We start from the raw sequence: 23,205 nt of genomic DNA, 5'->3' as shown, positions 1-23,205 counted from the left end.
CACTACTACATCGCTCTACCCCGGACTTGAAGACATCACCCCTCGAGATGAGGTGCCTCGCGCAACTGCACATGAGGAGATGATGTAACTCGGTCGACGTGTAACTGCGCATGCGCATTATGGTTTTTTTTTGTTTGTTTTTTTTCCGTCAAAGTTTTTTTTTTATTATTAATTGTATTCAGTGTATTTATAGCCTAGTAAGTAAAACATTTTCTGTATTTTACATTAGGAGCATAAATGTATGTATATGTATATTTTGCCTGTCAAAATAAGCTAACTCCAGGTTAAAAATACTTATTGTTTTATAGTGAGTAGATTTTATACATTACTACGTTCGGATGAACAATTTATATATTTACTTGCCCATCAAAATAAGTGAACTTCATCAAGTAATTTTTTCAGTGCACACATATGCAGTTACACGAGGAACCTCATCTCGACGACGCACCTCATCTCGACAGACTTATCTGTCGAGCAGAGGTGCCACGCACCTCATCTCGACAGAACACCGGTAACGCGTTACTTAGTAACGCCTTTTCTAATTTCCTGCTTTTTTCAGTAACAAGTAATCTAACGCGTTAATCTTTCCAAATCAGTAATCAGATTAAAGTTACTTCATTGAGTCAGTGTGCGTTACTATTATTTTTGTATTGTGGGTTGGTCACAGCTTTAAAACAGGTGTCCCGACGAGATGCAGGGGGAGGTCAGAATTGTCCTCTTTCAGTGAGCTGCTGCACAGAGCCGTATCCACTGTGCAGCTCAGCTCTGAGTTCAAAAACCATTGTCTCTCAAAGTGCGGTGACGCTCAGAGCTATGGTTTTACAAAGACATTTTTATGCTTTTTTTTTTCTTTAAAACTCTGCTGCTCTGTGCATATCCTCGTTAAAAACAGCTGATCCACGATGCGGAAATACTAATGCTTTTTTTTCCACCTAATTGCACCCAAGTCTCTTTCTGAGGATAACATGACGTAAAAACGCTGATAAAAATTTTCTTACCTGTCAGTCTGGTTGGGTTTTCTGCATAAATAAATGTTATCCATTCTTCTGTTCAAACAACAGATGTGAATCCACATAGGAAAGGAATGTGTGTGTGTGTGGGGGGGGGCTCCCACAACAGCCCTAGATTAAAGGCCCACTTTTGAAGACATACTATTCATACTATTACTACTACTAATACTGCTTATAATAATAATAATAATAATAATTTCAACAACTAAAATGTTTAGAAAGAATTTAAATTTTAGAAAAATGTTACAAAGAGTTTAATAGTTACATTTATAAACAATGAAGGTTAGAAATTGTAAATTTTACCATTACAGTGCTGTCAAAAGTTAAATATGAGGTCAAGACAGATGTATTTATTTTATTTTTTATAAAACAAGTATTTATGTTCAATGAAAGGGAGACTACAAAGTTAGTATTGGCAAAACGGTTATCATTTTCATGTTGAGGTGGCAGGGGGTTGTTGTCAGCAGCTGCTGAAAGTAACTAATAAACTAACTAGTAGTCTAACTTGCTTTTAAAACTGAGTAATCAGTAAAGTAACTAAGTTACTCTTTCGAGGAGTAATCAGTAATTGGATTACTTTTTCAGAGTTACTGTGGTAACACTGAACATAACTCAGCATAAGATTGGACATTCTCAGCTTTTTATGTACTGCATTTCCTATAACATTTTAAAGGATTCACACTTTGCAAGATCACTTTTGTCAATCTTGTAGACATAAATGTTTTTGCACTTCTATGACAAAGACCTTCCATATTCCCCTGTCTGTGTATGTAGAACCAATCCTACAGGCAGAAAACATGATTTAGACCTGAATTGGCTCATTTAGATTTCTTTAACTTATGTCACTTGCATGCTTTATGAAACTCACTTACTGTGCCAGTGTGGGTTCTGTTTGACACACTCACATAGTCTGTGAGAGACAGATTGATTGTTCAGCCATTAGTTCTTCACTTCTACATCCCCTCTCCTTAAATAGCGGGTGTGACAAACAGCAGCTCCTTGTCATTTAAAGCAACAGGCACAAAAACAAATAATTTCTTCCAGGCTTGAAATTAGTGTGTTTACCAGATGGATCACCTCAATGTCCCTATAGTATTATGAACTTTAATATATTTTTTTCTGAGAGATCTGGTGACCTGTAAAATCTTGCTGAAATGGTGTAAAATATGAGCCCTTGGTTTAAATCTTTTTCCAGAACTAGTAAGAAGTGAAAGTTGCATGAGCTACCATGCCCATATTAGACCCATTATCATGGCTGGACATACTGGCAGCCGGAACCACACAAAAGATCCTTAAAGTGTTTAAAGATGTTTGTGTCTGCTTTAGGAGGCTGCTGTTTATGAGGCACTGTGAGCTCATTTATGCTGCAGCAGTTGGATGGGCCTGAGGAGGCACAAAGCAAGGGTTTTATGGGATGATTTGGGCCAGAGGGAGGGAGGGGATGTAACTGATTCGTTGAAGTGCGAGCTGGTCCCAGTGCTCCGTTTGTCCCTCACCAGCTGCCAGACAAGGCCTGTTTCCTCTCTCCCTCTATTGTTTTGGGCCTCAGAGGTGAGCTTGATTACACAAATGTGGAGGTAATGCAACTCGGCCTCTTCAGCGTCCCTGTGCCAGCTGCCAAGTGTCCCCCTTTTATGTTTCAGTGCAGACTGCTCTCATGGGGACCTCAGTCTGGTCTGGTGTTGATGTTGCTTTGCTTCTCTGTGTTTGTAGGAAGGACGATAAGGACTACGCCCTCAAGCAGATTGAAGGCACTGGCATCTCCATGTCAGCCTGCAGAGAGATTGCAGTAAGACTGCTTGGTTTTTCCTGTCCCTTTGTTTGGAGCCTGTTAAACATCTTCATGCCTTTCCTAAGTGGTTTATGTAATATCTGAATCACCTTCCTTCACAAGGTACATTATGTTAAATAAGCTGCAGTCCTGAATGTAATTCTTGCAGAGGAGGGAGAAAGATAACATGTTATGAACACCTGTATGATCTCATGTGATTAATTACTCCTGCTGTACAGATGGCATAAGGTCACAAAATTACACTGCAAGTGCTGGAAATTATTAATAGATTAATCCCTCATTGGGAGAATATTAATTGTTTTTATGTGTTTGTGTATGTGTGTGCCAATTTTTTTAATGTCATTTGTCAGTTGAAGAGGCTAAATTTAACTCATCCCAGCTTTTCAAATATTGAATTGAATGAATTTATTTGGCACACAGACTCAACAATAACAAAAACTGATACACAAGACAATTCCACAGTGACATGTGTGACCAATCCAAAAGAATATGAAATTCTTTTGGATTGTAAATTTAATTATTTTGGGTTTTTGACAAAAAACAAACAGACAAAACAAGTGATTTAAATGCATTGCATTTGGGCTCTTGAGAATTTTCATGGGCATTTTTAAAAGCTATACTTATAGATTAAATTGCTTCCAACCCTTATTTGCAGCCACAGTCTCTTGAAAAATCTAATTATTTCAAGTATTAGTTTCTGAAAGACTGAGAAACTGTCTACACTTTGCGATTTTCACTTTTGTTTTTCTTTTTGTCCTTTTTCATTGTGGAAGTGTACTCAAGCAAGGCACTGATACCCAAATTGCTCCCTGTGTGCACAGCAGCTCGTTCCATGAAAGCTAGTGTTGGTGTGTGAATCCTGTTGCAAGTGTAAATTGCTTTGGATAAAAGCATCTCCCAAATGTCTAAATCTAAGTCGTATTATTGTCGGATCACGATGGCAGTAGCCACAGCAGCTTGCTGATTTATTTATTTATTTATAAACAGCATTCTAATCTAATTACATTTTTTGCCGCAAATCTGATTGGTTAATCGTGTGCGATTTCAGACCATAAAATATCACGTGGACGGTGGCAAAATATTAAATCCATTTCACATTTAATGTCCTAGTCCACGCCCTGTCTGCACGTGCTATTACTCCGCGCCCTCACTGTGCACGATGCTACACAGATGTAAATAGTGGCACTGTCAGCTGAGAGCAAGAGAAAGTGGCGTAATGATGACGATGGCGAAATGGGTGAATTTAAGATGCCATACGAAAGTATTGATGTGGATTCTGATACAGAATTACTCAATGCAATTGACGAGATGGAGAAATCTGTGGGTCTGCTCACAGAAATTCCAGTTTGGCATCAAGATGCTGCTTCTGCGGTGAGCTTTGACGAGCCGACCACATCCGACCGAATTACTTACAGAAAAATTAACTGTGTAAACGTTGGAATTGGATTAGAATTGGAATAACCCTCTTGTGTCTGATGATTTGCAGACGTTAATGTTGGATTACGGTCACAAATAGCTGTTTTACCGGTTCCGTTGACACGTCGCCGGTAAAATGGCTGTTTGCAACCGCAAAATCCAGCCTTAACGTCCGGAAATCATCAGATACAACAGGGTTATTCCAAAATTTCAACCTGCCCAAGATGTGCGGCATATGCTATTATAGTGATAAGTTATTTGGTAAAACTATAAACAGATGATTATTATTATTTTTTATTTAAATTGTGTTTCAGGTCACTCTGTTCAATTACCATGTTATTGTCTGTATACGAGGTTCACTGTGTTGAAGTGCATCACATGACACGTGTTCCTGATGTTGTGTCCATCATCTAAAAATAATATTGAGGTGCAAAAAAAAAAAAGCGAACCTGTACAACCGCACTATTTTAAACACCCATGGGCTGTGTACCATTAAAGCACTGTGAGTTTTGCATCATTAACTATGACTTATATTGTCACATTCAGATGTTTGTTTTTAATGTGATTACAGAAAATTCAGTGCAAAAACTTCAGGAAGAATGTTCATGATATTGAAACTGTAGGTCCTCAACCCAGTTGTTGAACATTTCAAGTAATATTCCATTTTTTTTAAGTTTGTGTCAGTTTTGTTCTATACCTGTATATGGACAGCCAGTAGTGAAGTACAGTCATTGAACCATACCGTCATCTTGAGACTGTGATTTGTACTGAACTGTAATGGAGGTGTACCATTGCACTCAGGTAATACAGTATTCATCACAGGAGGGGGGAGGCTTCACTTTTTCCAATTACATTCACACATGGAATATATAGTTCATATTGGCCATTTGTTCTTTGTTATATTTTGTTGCCAAAATATATTGTTGCATGTTTTCTTTTTTTTTTTTTTTTTGTCCTGCAGTTGCTGCGGGAGCTGAAACACCTAAATGTCATCTCACTGCAGAAAGTTTTTCTGTCACATGCAGACCGTAAAGTATGGCTGCTGTTTGATTACGCTGAACATGACCTCTGGGTAAAGTATACACACAAACATAAGGATCTGCATACCCTGATATTAGCAAACATATTTCTATCTTACTTGTTGTTACTTGTTGCTTTTATATATATATATATATATATATATATACACACACACACACACACACACACACACACACACACACACACACACACACACACACACACACACACACACACACATATTAGCTTTACAGATTGAACAACTGGTTCTGAAACTTATTCCCCAGCAAACACCAGCTAAGTCAGATATTGATCACCACCCAGCTCTTTATTGACTTAAAATAGCTGATAGACCTAGTTAGTTGTGCTTAGGAGGAGGAAAGATGGCAAATATGCAGTGCTATGGCACAGCAGGACCAAGATTAAGAACCACTGGTTTTGACGAACATGCACATTAACCTTGTTTCAGTAAATACAATGGTAGTCGCCTTCACACTCATGTCAACCACCTGTAGATAATGTTAATTATATATTCTGTGTCATTGAAACACACACAAAGCAGTGTTCAGTCAGTAGTCAAATGTCTGAACCATTTTCAGCTGATTGAATGTCAGAGCTGTGAGCCTTTTTCTGACAGATGCAGCCACATTCCCTTCTCAGAGAAGTGGGAATCTGCTTGTACTGGTTATAACATAAATGTGTATTTATGGCAATCTAAGTATACAGAGACGCACACTGTGCATGTCAGTCAACATATATATACACACTGCAGTGATTCTTGTCTTGTCTTCCTCCAGCACATTATTAAGTTTCACAGAGCGTCCAAGGCAAACAAGAAGCCGCTTCAGTTACCCAGAGGAATGGTGAAGTCTCTGCTCTACCAGATCCTGGATGGCATACATTACCTTCACGCCAACTGGGTCCTCCACAGAGACCTTGTAAGAGGGTTGGGGAGAGGATTGAAGAACAATGGGGGGAACAAAAAATTTTTCGTACAAAGGCTATAGTTGTTGAGTAGAAGATTGAGATTTGGCAGAGATCAGACGATGACAGGTGTTTATTTAGTCTCAAGGCAAAACAAGAAAAGGTTTTTGTTTTTTCCATTGCAATATCTTGGTGGATAAACTTAGCAACACAGGTCATGTCAAGATCAAATGTGATATCAGAGGTCATTGTCTACTATTTACTGAGCGTATCGCAGGGACTACATGAGATATTCAGATACGGTTTTCAGCATAGACTCGGGCTAAGAAATGTATTGCATCTGTGACATAACATGATGACATCAAGCGAAGTTGTAAAATTACCACTTCAACAGCAAGGTTTTGCAGTTATTTGAATGTCTTCTTAAGGGTTATCACTGTCTTTTTGGTGTTTTACCTTTGTGTAGTTAATATGTCTCTGTGACATTTCACTTTGTCTTCATTATTCACTGCTGTAAATGTCTTATGGAAGGTTATTGTTAAGAAACACCTGATGTATTGTGAGTACTTTTAGGAATTATTTAAAGGGAACTTCAGACAGCTTGTTTTTTGTATTATACAAGAATTGAAGTTGATATGAACAAAAATTTACTGTCTCATATATATATATATATATATATATATATATATATATATATATATATATATATATATATATATGCAGATACTTGTCAGACTACAAAATCAAACTTTTTTTTGTTTTGTCATTTTTATCCACTTGTAGCCACGTTCACAAGGTATTTCTGACGCTGCAGATGCAGTGGGTATTTGATGGCCACTAGGTGGCAGCAACGCAGAGTTGTATTTACATGTCATAAAACTGGATTGAATTCAACACTTCGGCGAAATTAATCTGCAAAATCGCAGTTGATCTGCTGTCACTTTTAAATTCAAATTGTGGAGGTAAATTTTACATTGTTTGACATCTGTGTTTGTCTCACCCTCCAGAAGCCAGCTAACATTTTAGTGATGGGGGAAGGACCAGAGAGGGGAAGAGTAAAGATTGGTAAGCTTGTCTTTTATTTAAATCATTTTTAATCTGTTGTTTTATTACTTATCTAACTGTTGTGTCTATTCTGCAGCCGACATGGGGTTTGCCCGTCTCTTCAATTCACCGTTGAAGCCTTTAGCCGATCTTGACCCCGTGGTGGTCACGTTCTGGTACAGAGCACCTGAACTGCTGCTGGGAGCTCGGCACTACACCAAAGCCATCGGTGGGAGCTTTCAGTCTGCATCACTTCATAGGTGTAACAGGTACGCACTTTTCTGCTGTCTTTAGTGACAGCTTCTGCTTGCTCTCTGCTGTTCTTTTAGACATCTGGGCGATTGGGTGCATCTTTGCAGAACTGCTGACGTCTGAGCCTATTTTCCACTGTCGTCAAGAGGACATAAAGACAAGTAACCCTTACCACCACGACCAGCTGGATCGCATCTTTAACGTCATGGGCTTTCCTGCTGGTGAGACAACTACTGCCAAACCTTTAGTGAAATTAGTCTGGGAAAAATTAGCTAAATAGAAACATGGGTAGGATACGGTTTCCCCAACAGTTGCTAAGTCTGTTGAGCTGGGAACAGGACAATATGTTACTGCTTTAGTTTTGCTTTTTCAGTGGAAAAATGCTGTAGAGGTTGAGGCATTTTCCATTCCAAAAGATTATCTACTTGGTTTCTCCCTTCTCTTTTTCTTAAGGCTATAATGTGGTCTGTGGGCACAAAACATCAATCCAGTAGCGCAATACATGAGCCAAGTCACAATCTGTAATTCTCACAGGGCTCCATTTGGGTGTATATTTTTTTTGGTTCACGGACATTGCTTTTGATAATCTACTTTTTTTCCTGCTGCTGCTCTAGTTGTGTAATTCTCCAGTATGTGTCAGGGGTTTTATTTAGAATCTACAGAGCATCGAACCTTTCAAATTTTGAACTGTGATGTATTTAAGAATTTATTCTGTACTGTGAGTAAGTGCAATGATTACCTTACATCCCAAAGAGATAAACTGACATGGAAACCTTATTAATACTTGTCAGACTCACTGTTTCTCCATTTCAAATTGGAATTTTGCAGTTGCATGTAATTCTCTCTCTCTCTCTCTGTGTGTTTTCGTGCAAGGGGTGTGAATTTAAACGGATTCTCTCTCTCTCTCTCTCTCTCTCTCTCTGTGTGTTTCCATGCAAGGGGTGTGAATTTAAACGGATTGCTGCCTGAATTGTGTAACACAGTTGCCCTAGTTGTACAAAAGGCAGGCTTGGGAAAGCATGATTTAACATCCCCCAACACACACACATTTGTAAAGATTATAAACAGACTCGACAACCAAATAATCTGTTCTTGAAGCGAGAGAGGAAATGGCATAGTGTAATCCTTCCTATCCTGTATTTGACAGATAAAGACTGGGAGGATATCAAAAAGATGCCTGAACACTCTACGCTGATGAAAGACTTTAGAAGGAACACGTGAGTCTGTAGAGCCCATGTCCAGATTTTCTCATCTGAAACACAGTTTGAGCAAAGCAGAGTCACAAGGCTGATGCCGCAGTTTTATTTATTTATTTTTAACACGTCTCTTACAGTTCTCAATGATTCTGCATGTTATTCGAATGGTGCAACTGCTCAGAAAGCATCACACTGTCATGTGATCTTATTTCACAGATACACAAACTGCAGTCTTATAAAGTACATGGAAAAACACAAAGTCAAACCAGACAGCAAAGCATTCCACTTGGTGAGTTCAAATGCCTCATTGTGATGTACTTGCAAAAGTAGACACAGTTACGTCTATTTTGATGGCAAATGTGCAAGAGCTGGAGGGGTGAGCAGTACACCAGTGTCAGAGTGCGTGCGCCACAATCACACAGTCAAGACTGTGAGAAATTGTTTTTAATCCTCTAATAGCACAAAGGATCCCTGCCGGCCAAAAAAATTTTTTTGTTCAATGACTCCAATGAAACAATGAAAAGTAATGCCATTTCTATTCATTTGGAAATGCTTATCTTTTTCCACATTTTGTTATGTTACAGCCTTATTCCAAAATGGAGTAAATTAATTTTTCCCACTCAAAATTCTGCTCATAGCACCCCATAATGACAACATTAAAAAGGTTGTTTTTATTATTATTATTATTATTATTATTTTTGCAAATTCATTAAAAATAAAAAATTAAGAAATCACACGTACATAAGTATTCACACCCTTTGCTCAATACTTTGTTGATGCACCTTTGGCAGCAATTACAGCCTCGTGTCTTCTTGAATATGATGCCACAAGCTTGGAGCACCTATCTTTGGGCAGTTTTGCCCATTCCTCTTTGCAGCACCTCTGAAGCTCCATCAGATTAGATGGGGAGCATCGGTGCACAGCCATTTTCAGTTCTCTCCAAAAATGTTTAATCGGATTCAGGTCTGGGCTCTGGCTGGGCCACTTAAGGAAAGTCACAGAGTTGTCCTGAAGCCACTCCTTTGATATCTTGACTGTGTGCTTAGGGTCATTGTCCTGCTGAAAGATGAACCGTTGCCCCAGTCTGAGATCAAGAGCACGCTGGAGCAGGTTTTCATCCAGGATGTCTCTGTACATTGCTGTATTCATCTGTCCCTCAATCCTGACTAGTCTCCCAGTTCCTGCCACTGAAAAACATCCCCACAGAATGATGCTGCCACCACCATGCTTCACTGTAGGGATGGTGCCTGGTTTCCTCCAAACATGACTCCTCGCATTCACGCCAAAGAGTCCAAATTTGTCTTATCAGACCAGAGAATTTTGTTTCTCATGGTCTGAGAGTCCTTCAGGTGCCTTTTGACAAACTCCAGGTAGGCTGCCATGTGCCTTTTACTAAGGAGTGGCTTCCATCTGGCCACACGACCATACAGGTCTGATTGGTGGATTGCTGCAGAGATGGTTGTCCTTCTGGAAGGTTCTCCTCTCTCCACAGAGGAATGCTGGAACTATACTATTAAGCTGTAGAAACATCTTAAGGATGATCAGTGGAAACGGGATGCACCTGAGCTGAATTTTGAACTTTATGGCAAAGGGTGTGGATACTTATGTACATGTGATTTCTTTGTTTTTTTCTTAAATTTTATTTTAAATAGTTTGCAAAAATCTAAAAAAAAGAGATTTTTTTCACATTGCCATTATGGGGTATTGTTTGTAGAATTTTGAGGAAAAAGTCCTAGTCCTAGTCTCTAGTCCCACAATTCTATGAGTGTTTTCACAGACATTCTTCTGCTACAAACATTATTTAGGTCTGTCACATCTTGTTTGATGCATCTGTTACATATGTAACAATAACGTATACCCCAAATGTTTTCATTTTAGCTCAGATAATTAAAAGATTATGCCCCTCCGCAGCCACACATACGCATACACGCATACACACTCAGTGTTGAGAATGTATAATACTCTCGCATGTCTTCCTACTGATAATGATGTATTCTATGTACTTCATATAGCATCAAAATATTTTTATTTGCATAAAAAACATTTCATGCTACTCCTGCCAAAACTTGGAAATAAGTAGTACGGTAATATAAAAGTCCAAATACCGACTTCCAGTTTGATATGGTGAGAAAGATTGATCAGTCAATCAATCAGTCAATCAGCATTTCTTTATAAAGCACTTTACAGCACCAAATGGTGTCCAAAGTGCTTAACAGTAAAAACACAGATTCACAGAAATAAAATACACATACAATAAATTTAAAATGGCACATAAAAACAGAACATGTCACCTCCCCACTAGGTGTTAAAAGCCAGTTTAAATAAATAAGTCTTTAACTTAGATTTAAAAAGTGCTAGGTCGGCAATAGTGCGTAAATCGAGAGGTAGCTTGTTCCACAGTCTGAGGCCAGCTACCGCAAAAGCACGATCACTCCAGAATTTATATCTTGACCTCGGAACATCTAAGTAAAGCTGGCCAGACACCCGTAATGCCTTACTGTAAGTGTGCAAAAGTTAAAATTTCAGACAAGTAGGGATGTGCAAGGCCATAAATAGCTTTAAAAACAAACATTAAGCTCTTAAACTCAATTCTGAATGAACTAGAAGTCAGTGGAGTGAGTACAGGACAGGCGTAATATGCTCACGTCTAAAAGTGTTTGTTAGAAGATGAGCTGCAGCATTCTGCACCAATTGGAGATGTGCAAGAGAAGAATGATTAATGCCAGAACAAAGTGCATTACAATAATCAAGTCTGGAGCTGATGAAAGCATGAATGGCCATCTCAAGTTCACGTCTACTGAGGATGTGCTTTACTTTAGCCAGAAGACGAAGCTGGAAAAAACTTGCTTTGACAATAGAATTTATCTGTTGATCAAACCTCAAACAGCTATGAGACCATGGTGTTACCGCATTCGGTATGCCAGAACGCTCAAACACAATGGTCTCAGTTTTACCGTCATTCATCATTCATAGAGGAAGTTTTGGGATAGCCACTGCTTTACATCATGAATATAATTAAATAATGATGATAATGCATTGCTCCCATTAGTCCTCATAGGCAGATAGATTTGCAGATCATCCACATAGCAATGAAAGAACAGGTTGTGCTGAGCTATAATTGACCCCAATGGCAGAATGTACAAAGAAAATAGAATAAGCCCAAGAATAGAACCCTGTGGCACTCCACAACACAGAGGAGCAGTTGATGAGGAGAGGTCACCAATCATAACCACAAAAGTCCTTTCAGCCAAATACGATCTAATAAACCACTTTAGTGCAGTACCCTGAATGCCAATAAAATGTTCTAACTGGGAAACATGTACTGTGTGATCCACAGTATCAAAAAGTACTATGAGGTCCAACAGAACCAGCACAGCAGGATTCCCTGCATCCACCGATAAAGTGATGTCATTGTGAACTTTTAAAGGTGCCGACTCAGTGCTGTGTTGCGATCTAAATCCAGATTGGAATTTTTCAAAGATGTGATTGTCTTCTAAAAATGACTGTAACTGTATAAAGACAACCTTTTCTAAAACCATAGACAGAAATGGCAGATGAGACACAGGTCTAAAATTGGATAAAACTGAAGAGTCCGGGTGAGGTTTTTTATGAAAGGGTCGAACCACAGCATGTTTAAAAGCAGCTGGAACAGACAAGTGTTGATAAAAGTTAGGAGACTCGCCCCAACAACATTAAAAACCTCCTTCAGCACATTAGCTGGAACAACATCTAATGGACAACTTGTAGGTTTTATGTTTCACAACTTCACCAAGGGATGCGAAAGAAATGGGCTCAAACTGCTCAAGCACAGCAGAATGTGCACGAGTGACAGACAATTCAACGTTACAGTTCTGATCAGCCTTCTGTCTAACTGATGAAACTTTGTCAATAAAAACTGAAGAAACTCCTCACAGGTTGTGGTTGTAGCGGGTTAACAGATGGCTGTCTCGCCACCCCAGTTTATTCAACTATTTTAAAACACCAGAAGTGCCGCTGCGATATGGAAGGGGGGAAAGTGCGAAAAGCTAAGCGTAGAAAGACCGCAAAACGTGACAAAATCCAGAAAGGTATGGACCGTGGTGATGAAGCAAATGCTAATGCGCCTAGTTCTGACAGAACCAAACCCGTGGAAGCTAGCTTGCTAAACAGCAGGCACATGGAGTTGGCCATTCGTTCTGATGTGAAAACTGAACTGACATTGTTTTGCTCAACATTGAGAGAGGATGTGAGGAAGGAACTGACCGAATTTAAGGATGAGATTCACCAGGCCCTGGGGGATATAAAAGGGGACCTAATAAAAACCACAACAACACAGGTCAAGGGAACGGAGCAACATGTGGCCAAGTTAGAGGACTGCAACATGGATTTGGAAGATGCAATTCAACAAATGAAAGAAGCACATGAATCCATGCAAAGAAAAATGACAGATTTGGAAGCTCGGTCACGGCGAAATAACATCTGCATATATGGAGCACCACAGGGGGAGGAGGATAACAATGTGGTGAACCTTATGACTAAACTACTGATTTTGGAGTTGGTTAATGTTATTCAGAATGAAATCCAACATGAAAATACAAGAGCCCTAGAACCTCAAACCCCCCTGAGATACCCCCCGAGATCTATAATCATAAACTCTCAGGAATATAAAACCAAAGAACGAATCCTGTCCACTGCATGGTAGAAAGAGGAGGTTTACTATAAATATAAAAGAATTTATTTCGACCATGATTACCCAACAGAAATTGTCAAGAAAAGAAAGGAATAAGATGGATGCTGAATAAATGGAGTAAATAAATGGTAAATGGACTGCATTTATATCGCGCTTCATCTGCATCAGATGCTCAAAGCAATTTACAATAATGCCTCACATTCACTCTGATGTGAGGGTGCTGTCATACAAGGTGCACACTACACACTGGGAGCAATAGGGGATTAAAGACTATTGCTATTGCTACTATCCCCAAGGGCCCTTAATGATTTTCCAGTCAGGCTGGGATTTGAACTGAGGATCTTCTGGTCTCAAGCCCAATGCCTTAACCACTAGACCATCACCTCCCCTTTAATGAGAGGGACGTGTGCTTTCAGACCCCCACCACCTGCCAAACTTAGTGTTTTTGGACAGCGGTCCTTGGATTTACAGCAACGCAAAAGATGCTAGATTGACCTACAGAAGAGAGGTTTTCCCATCACACAGGGTGGAGACCCCGGCCCATCCCCACACCCCATGCATTGGGGGAAAGAGTTGGGAGCATGCGTCAGCAGTAGACATCACACCTGGACCAGATATGTGAGAGGCTCCACGCACTCTGTTGCTTCTCACAGGAACATTGACTGTGATCTGGACTGGTTTTATTCAGCTTGAAGACTTATATTTTGGAAAAGACTGAAATTTGATTATTTCTGTCCTCTCCAGACCCCTAATGCAGTCCAGCATTAGGGGTCTCCAATTGGTTGAAAATGCTGCTGCCCGACTTTTGACAGGAAACAGAAAGTTTGACCACTTTACGCCTATTTTGGCGTTTCTTCACTGGCTTCCTGTCCCTGTGAGATCAGATTTTAAGGTTCTGTTACTAACATATAAATTATTCACGGACTGGCACCTCCCTACTTAGCTGACCTACTTAAACCCTACATACTGGCCCGGGCTCTGCGTTCTCAGGATGCAAGACTACTAGTGTCCCTCGGGTGCACCTGCTTTGTGGAATGATCTCCCTTCATCAATAAAACAGTCAGATTCTGTCAAGTGCAGCGTTAAGAAGCACTTATTTTCCCTTTCGTATGGCTAGCATACTAGCATAGCATGGAAATATGCTTTCTACTCTTTTAAATTCATTTTATTAGGAAACAGAGCAGCCCACAGCCTCAACTTTATTGAAAGTCTGGGTCTTTTAATGAAGATTAGGGCTAGTGGCCGACGATCACTTTATTATTTCTTCTGTTTTTCTTGTTACTTAATGCTGACCAATTATACTGTATTTATTGTCTTTCTGTCGCCTGATTCTGTTCTTTTTTCCTCTGTTTGAGGTGTGGCTCCATCCAGATATGGGAGTGGGTGTCTTCTTCTGCAGACCTTCCATCCTGTGCACCAGCATTAACTCCCAAACATTCCTATATATTCGCAATGTCAATTGTATCGGTAGCATGGCTCAAGCAATGGGTCACCCCTTTGAGACTGATCTGCTTGAGGTTTCTTCCTTTAATCATCAGAGGGAGTGTGCTTGCTCTGGGGATTGGTAACGTTAGACCTTACTTGTGTGAAGTGCCTTGACACAACTTTGTTGTGATTTGGTGCTATATAAATGAAAATAAATTGAAACTGAAAATTGAAATCCTGCATATTTATGCATATGAATATATTAATTGCCCTGTAGCTTAAGCTATCACTAAGTGAAAAAGTAACTGGGAGAGTGGTTCTGTTGGAAAACTGCCAAAAATTAAGCAGATGCTATTTGCTGTCTTTTTAGGAGCAATAATTTCAGTGGGGTGGGGCTCTTACTTTTTAGGCCATCCCCTCAGTTCTAAATTAGGCCATCCCCTCAGTTCGAAGGACCAAATTTGTTACCCAGGTATGGGATAGTTTTATATTCACGTTCATTTTTTCTTTTCCCATTTTTTCTATTCCCATGTTCAAAGATGAAATGTTTCAGGTTGCCATGGGTCATCAACAACAGTAACAAACATAACTAGGACTGCAAGCAGTCATATACGGGCCCTCGTTCCACGCAACCGCCTACCCAGGCCAGTGGGTGCCCTTTTGACCTCATGTGGGCATGTGCATGCAGGGGCAACCACTCATCACACAGTTAAAATTTTAAACAAATCACACAATGTATCAAGGAGATATGACATGTTGATTGTTCATCCACTAGGGGGCGCTCAGTGTACAAACAGAGGGGCTGGGTGTGTTCAGGGGCCAACCGCCATCATACATGTGAAGTTTCAAGTCAATCAGGCAAAGCATGAAGGAGTTATCATGACTTGATGTTCCATGGCAAAGGGTCAAAATGGCAGCACCATAGCGGCCACACCCTTCAACATAGAGAAAAGCTTTCGATAACTTTTGGTCAGTATCAGCTTTGGATGCTGTCAAAGAAATTTGAAGTGCATTGGACAAAATCCCTAGGAGGAGTTCGTTCAAATACAACATGTGGAAATCATTTCAAAATGTGAAGAAAATTCAAAATGGCCGACTTCCTGTTTGGAGTAGACTCATGGTGCAAGAGACGTTTTTGTACATCTATGCAAGTCACACGTGCACACGTGTACCAGTTTTCATCTCCCTACTCCAAAAAACCCCCTATGGGGAGGGGTTTTTGAAATTTTGAAGGGGGCGCTATTGAGGCACTTTGTCCCGCCCATGGGCAAGGTCCCTATGAATTGTAGGAGGTTATCATGCTTGACCTGTGTATCAATTTTCATGATGATATGACAAAATTCAAGCCGTCAAAAGGAAGAATGTAATTTCATGGTGAAGGGGCGATATTCGGTACGCCACCACACAGAAGCCGTTACTCGTAAGTTCACGGCGATCATCGCCTACGTTCAACAACTTGTTCTGCATGTTTTAGAAGTGGAAGAGAGTTCATGGGGTTAACTATGTGACATCAGTACCTGTTTAAGTTTAATGTTCCATGGCGACGGGTCAAAATGGTGGCGCCATAGCGGCCACACCCTTCGACATAAAGAAAAGCTTTTGATAACTTTTAGACAGTATCGTCTGTGGGTGATGTGGAAGAAATTTGAAGTGCATTGGACAAAATCCCGAGGAGGAGTTCGTTCAAATACAACATGTGGAAATCACGGCAAAATTAGAAGAAAATTCAAAATGGCCGACTTCCTGTTTGGAGTAGACCCATGGTGCAAGAGACTTTTTTGTACGTCTATGGAAGTCACACGTGTACCAATTTTCATCTCCCTATGCCAAAAAACCCCTATGGGGAGGGGTTTTTGAAAGTTTCAAGGGGGCGCTATTGAGGCATTTTGCCCTGCCCATGGGCGACGCCCCGATGAATTGTAAGAGGTTGTCGTACTCGACCTGTGTATCAATTTTCATGATGATGTGACAAAATTAAAGCCATCAAAAGGAAGAACATAATTTCATGGCGAATGAGCAATATTTGGCACGCCGCCACACGCACACCGTTACTCGTAACTTCACGGCGTTCATCGCCTACGTTCACCAATTTGTTCTGCATGCTTTAGAAGTGGAATGAAGTTGATTGGGTTAAGTATGTGACATCAGGACCTCTTAAAGTAAAAATAGGACATTTCCCACCAACACTGGGGGGCGCTATGGCGCAGGTGGGAACTTAAGATATGGAGATGTTCAGAGCGGAGCCCTCATCATGTCCAGCAAGTTTGAAGGATCTACGATGAAGTATGTCGGCGTGACAGCCGTTTGAAGTGAAATGGCGTGCTCCGAAAAGCTCGCCAAAGTTGCTACAGTTGCACCTCTGTCAGATCAGTCAGCGGAGCCACCCCCACCCCCCAAACAGGTCTCATCATTGCGCCACAAGTTGGAAACGTCACAGCTGGCTGCACGCGATGACAAAGAAAAAATTTTTTTTTAATTACTCAGTTCTCTGTGTGGAGCAGAGACACTGCGCGACATCGCATGTGCGTGATGGATGACATGCTCGTCAGAAAAAAGCATTTATGGTACATATTTAATAAAAAGTTAAAAAAATCTTTCTAACATCTTTCTGTGTAAATATCTCATGTTACAATGTGGAGACCTGCGGTTTATCGAAATGCACAGCCTATTTATGCACAATTTTTTTTTTTCTTTTTAAAATTGGTGGGTGCAGCTTATATTTAGGTGCGCTCTATAGTCCGGAAATTACAGTACATATGGCTTTTTGGCAAGAGACGCATTTGTCTAATTCACAAGATGAAAATTAAAAAAAAAAAAGTGAGGTTCATGAATACCTTTTATTCCTCACACATATCAAGGCGGAATAGGGGAGTGGCCATACAAATATCTAATAAAGTACATTTTCAGTTACCCTCCCACCTTAGAGATAAAGATGGTCGTAACATCTTAATCAAATGCAAGCTGGACCATACAGAGGTTGCTCTCTTATATATTTATATGCCACCTGATGAGGAGAAGTCATTTATGAAAAGAAATTTTGATTTAGTAATTCAGCAATCATGGGGAACAGTAATTTGTGTGTGTGTGTGTGGGGGGTTGGAATACATAACTATAGCTCAAACCTGATTCTACAAAGTCCCACAAGAGGGGAAGCCAAAATTCACTTTTCCTACACAAAATGGTTAAGGAAACGAGTATGACTGATATATGGAGAGATCTACATTCCAAAGAAAAACAGTTTCCTATTTAACCCCCCCCCCCCCCCCCCCCCCCCCCACCACAAACAGTATTCTAGATAAGATTCTTTTTTTTTTAATCCCCTTAGCAGAAAGGCACAGAATAATTGACTGTAAGATGGGCATCAGAGATGTGTCTGATCACTCAGGAGTATCACTCACAGAGCATTTAGATGACCAAAAAACAAAGATGCATTATGGAGACTGAACTGCCCCTCCCCGAGCCTGATTCTACTGGAGGTTTCTTCCTGTTAAAAGGGAGTTTTTCCTTCCCACTGTCGCCAAGTGCTTGCTCATAGGGGGTCGTTTTGACCGTTGGGGTTTTTCTGTAATTATTGTATGGCTTTTGCCTTACAATATAAAGCGCCTTGGGGCAACTGTTTGTTGTGATTTGGCACTATATAAATAAAATTGATTTGATTTGAACACTAGTATATTAAATGATAAACAATGTAAAGACTTTATGAGGAACAAATTGAAGGAATATTTGCAAATTAATGATAATGAAGTAGTATCACAAAACATTTTATGGGATGCTTGGAAGGCAGTACTTAGAATAGTCGTTATTGTCATTGATTTTGGGGGGGTTACAACAAAATTAGAGGTGAATTCATAGCTTTCACTGCCTATATGAAAAAAGGGAAAAACTAAAAATATTATTGGACTTACAGTTAAAGTTGAGGACCTTAGAAACTGAAGGCCCAGTCACACGGCACATAACGATTCCTTAACGAAGGGAAAAAGTAAAAAAAAAAGAAAAAAAAAAGTCGCAATTCGCTGAGAAAAGGTGGACGAAAGAGCTTTGTCACCGAATAGCCTGCGAAGCAAGAGCGCAAAAGGGACGAAAGAGGAACTAAACAAAACCGAAGCTAACGATCTTGATGCTTTAAATGAAGCGCGCCTGGAACCACTGTTGGAGCAGTGTGTCTGCATCTCTGAGTTCCAGGACTCTGCACTGGGACGGAGCTCATAGCGCCTGAGTCCTGGAGAAACTGCAAACAGAAGCTGTGGAGATCTGTGTGCACGTCGGTGGACCCACCTGCTCTGGTTCCTCGTCCAGAACAAAAGAGGGATCATCTCTTTCATCATCAGAATACTCACTGTCTGATGACATGCTGCGTACGCCGTCTTGCTCCCAAAAAAAAAAAAAAAAAAAACTGGTGTGTCGTGGTCACTGCTGTATCACTGTATTGTGTTACTAAGCTATATCTACATTGATTTATAACAGAAAACTGTCAAAACGGGGAATAAATATAAGGGGATGATTGAACATATCAGAGCAGTAAATTGATCAGTCCATGTGAACGCCACGTATTGACTCCCCATGTGCGATTATTTCCACCAGCTGTCACTGATCCACAACGTGAATTCTGCCTTCCAGGACAGCTCATAATCATAACATAATCATTTGAATTAGCTACCTATTGCCACATGTACATAAGGGCTGGATTGTCATTCCTATGTTAGTTTTTGCCAGTCACATCACGTTTTTGAGATATGAAAACGTATTTCTCATATCAAGCATTGAAGCAAAAGCTGCAGTCTCACACACCTCTTCGGCACCATAAACGATATTATGGCTCTTGTTCACATTTTGCGAACTTGCTTTAAAAACTATGCTTTTGAAGTTGCTTTTGTGCATGATTAGTGCCGACAAACTTGTGAGTGAATGAGCAACTTTTGCCTAATCTATCAATAGCGAACATGCAGATTGCAAAAAAAACATGATGTGATAGAGGAAATCTGAGCTCGGATTCGGATTCAGCACCCCAAAATTACCCAGAATCAGTTCTCAAAGTCCATGCAAGAATTTTTAAATTTTTTTTTGACCAGGGAAATCTGTCAGTTATTTGCACTCCTCTCTCAGATGTATACAACCTGTGGAGAAATGATGTGTTCAGGTATCTCCAGGTTGCAATAAAATGAAAATTAATTATTCAAAAATCATACAATGTGATTTTCTGGATTTTTTTTTTATTCTGTCTCTCACAGCTGAAGTGTACCTACGAGTAGAATTACAGACCTCTCCATTCTTTGTAGGTGGGAAAACTTGCAAAATCAACAGTACGAGTATATCAAATATTTATGTTCCCCACTGTATATTAAAAGCCGAGTGGTGTGTGTGTGTGTGTGTATATATACCGTCAAACACGGAAAAACTGGGGAGAGCTGACATTTGCCATTTGGTATGCTTATGTATTTTGGGTCAAGGATGGACGCCGTCAAAATGGAACATTGATAGGACTAATATTTTTGGAGAAATTACAGATATAACATAACAATGAACAATGGACGTTGATAATTACGTTCTGGACTCACGCGCCATTCCAAATCATTATAGAAACTTTGCATAATTTATTAGCACCCTTCAAAAATGCCAGATGCCTATTTTATAAACACTACCAAATTTAGAGCGAGTGGATCCCCACGGCAACACACTAGTAAAGCAATATAATGTGACACAAGGTTGTTCTTGCTTGAAGCTAACATTGTAATTTTCTAAAGCTGCAGAAGCTGTTAACAATGGACCCCATCCGTAGAATCACATCGGAGCAGGCCATGCAGGACCCCTACTTTTTGGAGGAGCCCTTGCCTACCTCTGAGTGAGTCACAGCACACACATAATCCATGTCCAGTTCATCCTTACGTGGCTCTTGGAAGCCTACCAGGTTGATCAGTTCCTTTATTTTGTTAACAGCAACTCATGGGCATAATTGCTTGAGACTGACACACCTCTTTTCTTTTTGCCTCAGTGTATTTGCAGGTTGCCAGATACCTTACCCCAAGAGGGAGTTCCTGACAGAAGAAGAGCCAGAGGATAAGGCAGACAAAGTAATCCAGACAGAGTGTCCATTTGCAGACACTAGCTGCAGTCTTTGACAGTGATTTGTTTCTTTTTTTTTCTTTTTTTTTTTTTTTCTTTTTGAAGCTGTATAACAATAACCAGACATCAGAGATATACAAGATGATGAGTTACATGATTTCTGGGATTTTGTTTCCAGAAAAACCAGCAGCAGCAACAGGGCAACAACCACACAAATGGGGCTGGTCACACTGGCAACCCTGAAAATAGCCATGCCCAAGGCCCCCCACTGAAGAAAGTGCGAGTTGTTCCACCCACCACTACCTCAGGTGGCTTCATCATGACCTCAGACTACCAGGTAGGTCTTTCTTCTCTCTTCTATACAAACTCTGTATTCTGTATTAAAAAAATTGAAATGATAAAAGGGCAACAATATACAAATAGTGACTGGTTTGAAGGGTAGCATAATGGAATGTCACCCCGAGGGATCATTGTTGGCCAAGGCCAAGGCCGCGGGCAGCAATGATCCAGAGGGGTGACATTCCATTATGCTGCCCGATAAACCAGTCACCATTTGTTTTATTATACATCTGTGTAGTTAATAATTTTATCTTTACAACTATGTGAAAAAATTGCTCCTATGAGTATCCACGGATGCAAACTTTCTGCTCTCCGCCATGATGTCATCTGCGACGCATCACCCCTGCTCATGCGGGAAACATTGTTGCCCCGTAATGACAAAATCGGTCCGCAATCACTCATAATGTTGCCCGAAATGGTGCAGAATCAGTCAATAATGTGGCTATTGTTAACTTTGGATGATTTATTGTGAAAAGTATTGCAATTATTACACACGAATCAGCTAGTCAGAACAAAGGATTTCAGTCAGATGTATAATAAATCATCTTGAATAGTTTTCAGAAATGAAGTCCACTTCAGGTGGGCTTTGTTTTAAAAGTAAGACATGATGATTCAGGCACCACTTTCCACAAGAAAAATGAGAGACTGAGACCTACATTTGGTCTGTTTTCTTGTATGAAAACCCTTCTCTGTTCCACTCCACCATGAAGCTGTGACTAGTGATACAATTAGCAAACGTTGCATTTTGTATCACCAGTTACACAGGTTCATGATGAAGTGGTATAGAGGAGGATTTTTTTAAAAAGAAGACCTGAAAGTTTAGCTACAAATTACCAGAAGGTACATCTGAGATGCAAGTCTAGATTTGATCTGTTTTGGTCAAAGAATATCCTTCTCTGTTCTACTCCACTATGAAGCTAAGAGCGGTGATGCAAAATTTGCACAATTTCTGCAATCACAGCCACATGAGCCTATAGAGGCTTTACATGTCACGTGCAGGGCTGTACCACCCACAGCTGTACGTCAAGTTTAGCCAGTCACAATACGCTTGCCTGTGAAAACAAGTCATCTCAACTCCTCTTTCCTCCGTTTTTTGTCGTTTTTTTCCATTAATACACCATGGTTCGGGTTAGAAATAGTAAGTTTAAAAAAAAAAAAAAAAAGGGCCACTAAAACATTACTTCTTTCATTAAGGAAGCCACTACCACAACAAAAGAGTGAGCTGGATTTTTCTCCACAATCACACAGCAGCGTTCACAACATTGAATAGTTAATGAAGTTAATGACGAACATTTTCACTAAATGCTATTACAAATATGTAAGTCTGCAATCCTTAATTAACTTATTAAGTCCTGAATGTACTTACACATGCAGTGAGATCAGTGCCACTCCAGGTCCAGTCAATTGCTGTGTACAAGCACCCAAAACCAGCAATTTTCTCCTTGTATCGCAGTAATTCAGCGTCAGAAAGATGCCTGGTATGTTCATTTACTCCACTATCAGGTTCAGAGATGATGAGTTTATCATAAAGCTTGTCCAAAACTTTGCAGTATGTACGTTGTTTCTCATGTAAATAATCCTGGAAGCCCTATGCTTGACCGGCAGCATGATGATGGGGAGTGGCCTGGAAGTGTCCAGGTCACGTGACTGCAAAGCCTCTATAACTTCTTTTGGGTTGTTTGGGTGTCTTGGTGGCTTTCCTCACTCTTCTCCTTCTTGAACAGTCACTCAGTTTTTGAGAACTGTCTCCTTCATGCATATTTACCATATAGAGTGTCAGACTGTTATTTCTTCATAATTCATGTAAATAAAGTTCAAGACATATTCACTGGCAGCTTTACCATCAGAGAGCCTCATCCACAGCTACCACAAAAGACTCCAAGCTGTCACTGATGTTAAAGGGGGCACTACACGGTATTAAGAACAGGGGTATGTAACTTTTGATCAGGGTCATTTGGGTAATTTCTGTTGTCATTATGATTTAATAAGAGTAAACACAGTTGTTTCACAATAAATGGTTTCACCCAACTACTAATCCACTCATCATCATCTCATTTT

The 23,205-nt window shown here is 40.1% G+C and overlaps 1 protein-coding gene across 1 annotated transcript in view; it reads left to right on the top strand.

The window, feature by feature from the left end:
* cdk8 (cyclin-dependent kinase 8) overlaps positions 1-23,205 on the top strand; it is a 29,285-nt gene that overhangs the window by 2,791 nt on the left and 3,289 nt on the right. The window contains exons 2-12 of the mRNA XM_034169228.1: positions 2,724-2,799; positions 5,180-5,290; positions 6,036-6,176; positions 7,170-7,227; positions 7,304-7,435; positions 7,536-7,679; positions 8,606-8,675; positions 8,871-8,943; positions 20,490-20,587; positions 20,738-20,816; positions 20,987-21,145. Coding sequence (XP_034025119.1) covers positions 2,724-2,799; positions 5,180-5,290; positions 6,036-6,176; positions 7,170-7,227; positions 7,304-7,435; positions 7,536-7,679; positions 8,606-8,675; positions 8,871-8,943; positions 20,490-20,587; positions 20,738-20,816; positions 20,987-21,145 — 1,141 coding nt within the window. The remainder of the gene's footprint in view (positions 1-2,723; positions 2,800-5,179; positions 5,291-6,035; positions 6,177-7,169; positions 7,228-7,303; positions 7,436-7,535; positions 7,680-8,605; positions 8,676-8,870; positions 8,944-20,489; positions 20,588-20,737; positions 20,817-20,986; positions 21,146-23,205) is intronic.

This window comes from Thalassophryne amazonica, chromosome 1 (genome assembly GCF_902500255.1).
Source record: "Thalassophryne amazonica chromosome 1, fThaAma1.1, whole genome shotgun sequence".
NCBI lineage: Eukaryota > Metazoa > Chordata > Actinopteri > Batrachoidiformes > Batrachoididae > Thalassophryne > Thalassophryne amazonica.
Note: the sequence above shows the minus strand (reverse complement) of the source record. Positions and strands in the feature narration are given on the sequence as shown.